Source organism: Mus pahari, chromosome 10 (genome assembly GCF_900095145.1).
Source record: "Mus pahari chromosome 10, PAHARI_EIJ_v1.1, whole genome shotgun sequence".
NCBI lineage: Eukaryota > Metazoa > Chordata > Mammalia > Rodentia > Muridae > Mus > Mus pahari.
Window position 1 is genome coordinate 31,387,685 of NC_034599.1, and position 9,917 is coordinate 31,397,601.

Genomic DNA, 9,917 nt, shown 5'->3' on the forward strand with positions numbered 1-9,917 from the left:
AGCTGCATATGTAGCAGAAGATGGCCTAATCAGCCATCATTGGGAAGAGAGGCCCCTTGGTCTTGTAAACTTTATATGACCCAGCACAAGGGAAGGCCAGGGCCAAGTAGTGGGAGTGGGTGGGTAGGGGAGCAGGGGTCAGGGTGGGATATAGGGAACTTTCGGGATAGCATTTGAAATGTAAATAAAGAAAATAATAATAAATAAATTTTTAAAAAAGAAAAAAAATAATAAAAAGAATAATAATAAAAACCTCTGGTGGGCAATCAATAGTGATAGCCTCTATAGTTCGGGGAGTCTCCTGGATTCTTTTTACCAACAACTCAAAAGGATGTTCTCGTTTCTCCCTTTGTATCACTTGTATCCTGCTATTCCCCTTCCTTCTGTCTCACATTATGTTTTTGCTTTCCTGGTTGTTATGGCTTCTCCAGGTTATGTACTCACATTTGAAGACTGATATGGGTTGTTGTTTTGTTTTTGTTTATGTTTTTTTTAAATACAGCATCTCACTAAGTTGCCAGGCTAACATTGAACTTGTGTAGCCCAGGCAGCCTGAAACTTTCTTTTTCTTTCTGTTCTTTTTTTAAGTGTGTGTGTGTGTGTGTGTGTGTGTGTGTGTGTGTGTGTTATTAAATCTCTTAGTGGCCAGTAGGCATGCATAGCTGTTGAGTACATGCAAGGAGGCTAGTCGAAAAAAAAGACTGTAACTATAAAATGACTTAGTATAAAAAATGGCCCTGTATTTTTAATATGAATTATATATTAATATAGTCATATTTTGGATATATCGGATTAGATAAATATGTTTCTATAATTAAGATTATAAAGCTATTAAAATGAGCTTCTAAAGCTCATTTTGCTCTGTGCCAGTATTTTTATAGTAATTCATAAGGAAATCAGATCTGGGATACATGCCACTCAGCCAGCCACTGCACTTATGAGTCTTGGCAGCATCTCCTTTTTCTGTGTTGAGAATGGTCTTAGTTAGGGTTCCCATTGCTGTGATGAAACACAGTGACTAAGAACAACTTGGGGAGGAAAGTGTATTTGTTTTTGTTTTGTTTTGTTTGTTTGTTTGTTGTTTTGTTTTGTTTTGTTTCTCTGTATAACCCTGGCTATCCCGGAACTCACTCTGTAGACCAGGCTGGCCTCCAAATCAGAAATCCACCTGCTCGCTGCCTCCCAAGTGCTGGGATTAAAGGCATTCACCACCACTGCCTATCATGTTTTTGTTTATACTTCCACATCACAATCCATCATCAAGCAAGCTAGAGCAGGAACTCAGGCAGGATCCTGGAAGCAGGAACTGCAGCAAAGGCCAAGGAGGAACATTGCTTACTGGCCTGCTGTTCATGTTGCTCAGCCTGCCTGCTTATATGACCTCCACGTGCCGGAGGGAGTGGGTGGCATGGACCACAGTGGACTGAACCATCTCACATCAATCACTAAGAAAATAAACTGTAAGCTTGTTTAGAAGCAAATATTATGTAAGAATTTTCTCAATTTTGAGCCCCCTTGCCCAAATAACTCTCAAATTGACAATAAACTAGCCAGGAAAGGATGGAAACCAGGGCTTCTACCACTGAGTTACACCTCCAGCCTTGTTCTCTGTGTTTTGGGGTTATTTTTTCCCCAACATTCTTTGTTGTTCTTTTCTTCTGTCTTTTTCTTCCTGCTTTTTGTTTTTGTTTTTTGAGATGTAGTCTTACTATGTGGTCCTGGCTAGCCTGGAGCTCACTGCATAAGTCAGCCAGGGGCTATTTGCTTGTGCCCCTGAGTTTTGGGGGTATATACATACTGCACCATTCCTGGCTGGTAGGGCCTTCATATAATTATGCTTTATTAGCCTTTGTAAACTTTAAATGCTCAGAGTGTATTTTGATGCCATAGTAACTGGCTTCATTTCAACAAAATCCCAGTAAGGGCTAGCTCTCACCCAGCATCCCTCTGCCTTGCTTAGAGTTTAGTTTTGTAGGTAGAACTGCAGAGTGAGGATTCACTAGACAAACCCCATGACTTCTGACATCTGTTGATATGGTTCCAGGCTACACATCGGACTGACCAGTAATCATGCAGACCAGAAGAGAAAAGTTACCTTTCTAGTTCCCAGGAAGGAAGTTGGGCAAGTGTAGACGGGTGACAAACTGCGATGCTGTTGGAAACTGTATATGGGGCAGAAGATCATTTCTCATTGATCACACATTGATCAATTGCCTGTCCACAGGGCAGTGAGTGTGCTAGAGACACGGAGGATATCCAGAGGACAGCTGTGCCTTCACGGAATTTACACTAAAATTGGGAAGGGCCCTCCATGTGGGAATTGAAGCAGAAATCATGGTTGAAGACAGCTATGAAGAGAACTGCATGAGTGGGTAGGAGTCACAGACCTGTAAGGGTTTAGAAGGATGCCTAAGTGGGTAGCCAGCATCCAACATCCAAGATGGATATGTATTTAGCCATTGGGTATATGGGTTTATTGTACCCTTCCCCTCCTCCTAGCTCCTTGAAACTGGGTATCTCTCACTCTGGTTTTCCAGGTTGGTCTGGAACTACTCTGTAACTCAGGCTGGCCTGGAACTTGAGACAAGCATCCTACCTCAGATTCCCAAATGCTAGAATTATTATGTAATTCACCATTCCTGACCAAACACTTAGCCATATTTTGTGTAGATTTTTAAAAAGTGGGTAGAATGGTGGTAGGGATCCTACACAGGGATCTTCACAGATTAGCCAAGTGCTTTCCCATTGATCCATATCCCCGGGCCTTTATGTCTTAGAAGACAATAGATCACAGACTAGCCCCAAGTTCCTGGGTTCAAGATATCCTGCATTTTGAGCAGCTGTGACTACTTCAGATGCAAGTGCCACAGTGTTGGACTGCAAAAAAAGGAAAAGAAAGAGAGCTCTTTACATCAGAGCACAGTGGATCAAATGCAGAAAATGCAGTTGCTCCCCTTAAAAACTGGAATTAATCTAAATTCTGAAACAAAACTGGCCCCATGGGTTAAGGAAAGAGATTATTATTAGACATTATTCCTCTCTTTAATAAGTCCTGTATTTCTGAGTTCGAGGCCAATCTGGTCTACAGAGTGAGTTCTGTGACAGCCAGGGCTACACAGAGAAACCTTGTTTCAAAAAAAAAGGGGTGGGGGCGGGGGGCGGGAGAGATGGCTCAGAGGTTAAGAGCACTGACTGCTCTTTGAGGTCCTGAGTTCAATTCCCAGTAACCACACGGCAGCTCACAACCATCTATAATGGAATCTGATGCCCTCTTCTGCTGGGTCTGAAGACAGCTAGTGTACCCAAATAAATAAATAAATCTATTAAAAAATAAATTCTAGAAATGCATAAAACACCAACAGACACTTTGCAGTGCATTGGTGTTAAGGATGGAACATAGGGCCTCACATATTCTAACCTTGTGTTCTGCCACTAAGTTACACTTTCATTTCTGTCGATGATTTAAAAAATTAATATTTCTTCAGCAAAACACTTTTTTAAAAGATTTATTTATTTATGTAAGTATACTGTAGCTGTTTTCAGACACTCTAGAAGGGGATGTCAGATCTTGTTACGGGTGGTTGTGAGCCACCATGTGGTTGCTGGGATTTGAACTAAGGACCTTTGGAAGAGCAGTTGGGTGCTCTTACCAGCTGAGCCATCTCACCAGCCCAGCAAAACACTTTTGAGGAGAGAAATTGAGACCATAAGCAGCTTTGTATTCATGTTAGGTTTCATTGTCAAATAAGGTTAAGTCGAGTTGGGTTTTGATACAAGGAGTTGTAAAAAACAATGTCTAAACTATGTCTGGTAGCATAATAGAACTCGCTGTAATCCCGGTACAGAAAAGTTGGGGGAGGAGGGGGAGGAGGGGGAGGAGGAAAGGGGAGGAAGATGGGGGGAATGAGAAAGGAAGAGGGGAGGAGGAAGGGGAAGGAAGAAGAGGAGGAAGAGAGGAGGAGAATAGGAAGAAGAGGAGGAGCACAAGAAGGAGGAGGGGAGGACAAGGAAGAGGAGGGGAAGAGGAGGGGATGATGATGATGAGGTGTGAGGAGGAAGAAGAGGAGGAGGGAAGGAGGAGAAGGAGGAGGGACAGCAACAATGACAACAACAACAGCACTCACCACCACCCTAGATTTTGGAGCACATGGTTAAGAGTGTGGACCTGTGACTAATAGTAAGAGACAAAGTTGAATAACATTGGCATTAATCATTTCCCTGGCATGCTTTAGAGCTATGTTTACTCCTTTAATATTATAACAAACCTCTGAGGTAGATCGTGTTGTTTTTACTGGCTTGAAAAAGGAGAAGTTAAGTAATTTGTTTATGCTCATAGCTGATAGGGATAGAAGAATACAAACCTGGGTATCCTGGCTTGGTAGCTGTGTACTTCATCACTGTGCCTTTTGGGCAGCTCCAGAGTTCACTCTGTTCTGTTGCTCATCTTATGAAAATATGAAATGATATTTGAACTACTTAGGAGCATTGTAGTAAGCAACTTTAGAAGCCATAGCTACTTTATTAAAGAATAATCTGCTGTTGTTGTTGCTGCTGGTTGTGGTGATGGTGGTGTTGGTGATATGTATGTGGCATATCCTTGTGCGCGCATGTGTGTATGTAGGTGTGCTTACCAATGTGGGTACATGTGGAGGACCTTGGCTGATGGCCACAGGGTTTCCTCAATTGCTTCTCCACCTTACTGTTTTGTCCCCCTTCCCCCCCCCCCCTGAAAAGAAATGAGAAAACTTTGTTCAAAGCAAAGTAATAGTGTAGATCAGAAATGAGCTGCCGAGGCCACATGGCTGATGGCACTCAAGGGAATCCATCTTATTTTGTGAAAGCAGTGTCTCTCACTGTACCTGAAGCTTACTGTTTTCAGCTAGGCTGTCTGGCCTATGAGTCATCTGCCTATCATCACCCTAAAGCACTGGGGTCAGACGTACACTGCTATACCCCAACATGATGTGGGTGCTGAGGATCTGAACTCTGGTCTTCAGGATTATGTGGCAAGCACTTAACCTTCTGAGCCATCTCTCCAGCCCCAGGCTATGTCTCTTGTTTTGTTAGACACATTTTATTAGTATATATTAATTATACAAAATGATAACTGTGCTTCCTTATGATCTTTTCCCAATTTATATTACGTGCTTTGGTCACATTGACCTTCCTTTACCTTTCCATGTCCCCAGTCACCCTCCCACGCGTCCCTTTCCTCTTATCAAACAGTTCCCCTTCTGCTTTCTTAAGCATTTTTTTTTTTAAAAAAAAAATTTAGGCTTTGCATGGAGAGAAGGAGTCTTTGTTTTCCAAGGGACACGGAGTAATGGAAGATGTGATCTGGTTCCTCCGCAGAACTGGCACAAAAGCCCAGTCCAAACTCACACTGCCCTGTGTATTTCTTTCAGGGAGACAGATCTTGACAGTTGCTGTCACTGTACTGCGGTACCAGGATGGAGGCCCCACTGGTGAGCCTGGATGAGGAGTTTGACGATATCAGGCCCAGTTGCACTGAGGAGCCAGAGGAAAAGCCACAGTGTCTCTATGGCACATCGCCTCACCACCTGGAGGACCCTTCCCTCTCCGAGCTTGAGAATTTTTCTTCCGAAATAATCAGCTTCAAGTCCATGGAGGACCTCGTGAATGAATTTGATGAGAAGCTCAATGTCTGCTTTCGGAACTACAATACCAAGACGGAGAGCCTGGCTCCAGTGAAGAACCAGCTGCAGATCCAGGAGGAGGAGGAGACTCTTCGGGATGAGGAGTAAGAAGCCTTAGCCACCCACTCCTGCGCCAGACGGAAGGAATCCGTAGTCAGCCTTCTTGGCCTAGAGCTAGCTTCTGTCTACGAGTTTACGTGGGTCGGACGGTTGTCCTTGTGTGAGGCAGAGGCAGTACCTCGGTGACAGCTGACATGATTCTCTAGATGCCCCTTTGTAGTCAGCTGAAGAAAGCTTTCTTGGATTGGAACTTTAGAGGAATGAAGGATTTAGGTTTTCCTAAACACAAAACAGAATTTTAAGCACAAGAAATGTGGGGAATCTAGCTTCCCCTTCCTCCCTCCCTCCCTCCCTCCCTCCCTCCCTCCCTCCCTCCCTTCCTCTCTCCCTTCTTCTCTCCCCCCACCTCTCTCTCTTTTTTCTTTTTAAAAAGATTTTATTTATTTATTTATTTATTTATTTATTTATTTATTTATTTATTTATTTTTGTGTGTGTGTGTGGGTATTTTGTCTGCATCTAAATATCTGTATCACACACGTGCTCTGTGCCTAGAGTGGCCAGTATAGAATGTCGGGTCCCTTGGAACTGGAATTATAGATGGTTGTGGGCGTCCAGGTGAATGCTGGGAGTTGAACCAGGTACTTCTGAAGATTAACCAGTTCTTTTGCCTGCTGAGCCATCTTTCCAGGTCTTCTTTTTCTCTTTACTTTTTTTTTAATGTTTATATATATATTTGTATATAGGTATGGGAACACACAGGTCACCATGCATGCATGGAAGTTGGAGGACAACTGTTTCCTTCTACCATGTGGGTCCCAGGGATTGAACTCATGACACCAGGGTTGGTGGGAGGTGCTTTTACCCACTGAACCATCCTGCAGTCTCTCTTTCTTCTCTGTGGTAACCTTCCCAGTTATTAAAAACAGGGACTGGAAGAGAATTAATTAACTGTGATGGGCTAATCAGAAACTGGACAGTTTGTCTCGAGAAACACCCAAATTACAGAATTACAAATCTCAAAATTGTTCATAACTCCCAGGCCTGGAAGTTCACAAGTGAATTGAGAGACCTGGATAAACAAAGCAGAAACAAGGTGGTATGTTTCTTGAGGGTTTGAGCATATTTCCCGTGTTGCGTATTAGCAGACTTCCAGAGCCTTAATAGCTGTGAAGGGAAAGAATTGGAGGGAAGCATTACCTGAGGAGGCTAGAAGGAGAGGCAGTTGTGACAGAAAGAAGAGCGTTTGAAGGCTGGGAACTTGGGTCTGTTGGTATAGTGCTTGCCTAGCCCACATGAGGCCCTAGGTTCCATCCCCGTCGCCAAGGGAACAGGGTCTTGTGGTTTATGGCTGCAATCCCAGCACTCCGGAGGTGGATGCAAGAGGGTCAGAAGTTCAGGTTCATTGTCAGCTACATATGCCCTATGTAAGGTCAACTGGAATACATGTGATCTAACCCCCCCTAAAAAAAAAGCATTTAAACTGTTTTAGAGATTTAAAAGAGCATGCATGAATCCTTGTGCAGATAAAATATGCATCCATTCTTCTTTAGAAATCACACACAAAATGTTTATTAGGACCAGCTGTGTTCTATTCCTCCCACCCGTGCCAGTGTCCAAGCTAGGGCTTTACACATGCTAGACAGCTATGTGACCTCTGATCTACTTTCCAGCCCCCACCCCTTTTTTTGTTTCTGGACTTAAATAGAATAGAAAGAACCATGCACACTAATCTTTTAAGAAATACATTCTAGAAGATCCTGATGGGGAAAGGCATGCTTGATGATCTGAAAATAGATAGTGCTGCCCCTCTGAAAATACAGGAGCTATTCATGGTCTGTCTTGCTCACTGTTATATACCCTTCCCCAATCACAGTGGGCTTAGTGTGTAGGTAGTGATCTGATCATATTTTTAAATGAAATAGATACTACTGAGTGTGCTGCTTGAGTCACAATAAGTAACCTTGTAGGTCCATGCTCTGTCTTTCTAGGCCTCTCTTCTCCCTTTAACTGATGCTAGCCTGGGTCCATAATCATGCTTTTCACTCCAGTGACCAGAGCTATAACGGTGGGTTGTATGTTTCAATTCCATTTTAAAGTTTCCAGCTAGTTCTTTCAAAATTCTGGGCCAGTAATAGTTTGCTGAACTTCTGTTAAGTAAGAAGGGAGGCTGTCAGGCTTTACTAGATAGGACATGGTCTTTTCTTTTTAAAGCACCAGGAAACGAACTAGAAACTCAGAGACTATGAATTCTAATTCGGATACTCTCTGTGTGACCTTGGTCAGGTCACTTAACTCTAGTGGATTGCCTGGATGCTCATTTTTGAAACCTCTAGAGCTCAATCTTGACAAAGCAGGGCTAAGGGCTTACAAAGAGCCTGGTTTCTTTCCTCACCCAGGACGTGTTCTGAAAATGGCGTTTAAAAATGAGTCCAGTTTCTGCTGTCTTGCTTCCAACTCACCATCTCTTGGCGTCAGAACTCTTCCTCTGCCTATGAAAGGTGAAAGCCCGGTGAGCACTTCTCATTCCCTCTTGGTGCATTAGCAGAGGCTGCTCAACGTTAATTACCATCACATGGGATTGATTAGTGGGGTTCTCTGCAGGCATTTTTCTGCCTTGACTGCCTCATTGATGCCTCAGCTAAGAGACTGAGGTTGGATAATTGCTGAGCTACAGGTAGAGGAAGATGTGGGGAGCAGAAGGGGAGGAAGAAAGAAACACACACTGCACTCCCTAAGCACTCGGTGCATCTAGAGCCTCCGTGAAACCCAAGAGAAAAAACCAGAATCACTTTGCACACTTTGTTTTGCAGACAGTATCCAGATCTTTCAGCTGTGGAATTATGACTAAGCCAAGGAAAAGGATGACTCAAAGTCTAACCTGGTTGTAAGTCTCTCCTAGTGTTACTGCGGTCACTTCCTCAGGTTTAGCATTTAGAGGGATTTTCATCCATAAAGAGGTTGGAAGTATTTTGAGTGGAATTAGAGATAAAGAGTTGAAGCCCAGAATAAAACAAAGGGATTCGTGGCTGAATGAGATTCTTTCAGAAAGCACAAACTACAGAGGGAATGCAGTAATTGCCTGCAAGTCTTCATTTCTGTGGTTTGGACCTATTTGGCCAGTAGGGAATTCGCTGATCAGTGGATCTCTGATTTGAGGCATGGAAATTCTGGTATTAAAGGAGAGTTGCCTGGATATGGTGGCATATGCTGAAATGACCACTCTTTGGAGGAAGAGGCAAGGGAATGGCAAATTCAAGGTCAGTTTGGGCTACATACTCAGTTCCAGGACAGTCTTGTTTGTAAGAGACACTGTCTTTAAACATACATTTAAAAACCCAGGTTTAAATAATATATATTCGCTATCTATCTATCTGTCTATCTATCTATCTACCTATCTATCTATCTATCTATCTATCTATCTATCTATCTATCTATCTATCTATCTGTCTGCCTGTCTATCTATCTGGTTTTGAATTCAGAAAACGTTTCATTATCATCTCCCCCCTTTCTCCCTGTTACTCTTCCCCTTCCTCCTCCCTCGTTTGCTCTCCTTCTTCCTCTCCTCATCCCCTTACCTTTTAAGATATTGAAACAGGATCTTGCTACATAGACAAGATTGGCCTAGATCCTCCTGCCTCAGCCACCTGAGTATTGGGATTACACCATGACCACTGGCCCAGAATCTCTTCTTTATGTATACGAGGTTACTCCTCTCCCTTGTTATAAAAGATAGGCCTGGACTTTAGAAACTTTTTAAAGCCACTGCAAACTGGGAGTGGAGAATCAACCCAAAGCAAACTAAAAATAAGAGTGGCAGCTCTCACCCACCTCCATCTCATTGGGGTTGTTCTTAGCTCTTGCTATACTCTACAGAAGTGTAAACATTTGGGAGCAATGGTTGCTTCCGATTATTCAGATAGATATTATGAACTAAAGATACTGTTAAAATCAAAGTCTACCCAATAAATAAACTACCACTAGACATACTTTAAATGGGAGTTAAGTAAATGTTTTATAGTTTTCTAGTTGGGTGGTAGTGGCACATACTTTTAATCCCAGCACTTGGGAGGCAGGGGCAGGTAGAACTCTATGAGCCAGAAACCTGCCTGGTCTACAAAGCAAGTTTCAGGACATCCAAGGCTACACTAAGAAACCCTATTGCAAAAGAGAGAGAGAGAGAGAGAGAGAGAGAGAGAGAG

At 43.0% G+C, this 9,917-nt stretch overlaps 1 protein-coding gene across 1 annotated transcript in view; it reads left to right on the forward strand.

Annotated features, from left to right (window-relative positions):
- The window catches only part of Fez1 (fasciculation and elongation protein zeta 1), a 53,774-nt gene that overhangs the window by 6,007 nt on the left and 37,850 nt on the right, over nt 1-9,917 (forward strand). Inside the window, exon 2 of the mRNA XM_021207086.2 lies at nt 5,406-5,761. Within this exon, the coding sequence (XP_021062745.1) occupies nt 5,451-5,761 (311 nt within the window). The 5' untranslated portion in view covers nt 5,406-5,450. The remainder of the gene's footprint in view (nt 1-5,405; nt 5,762-9,917) is intronic.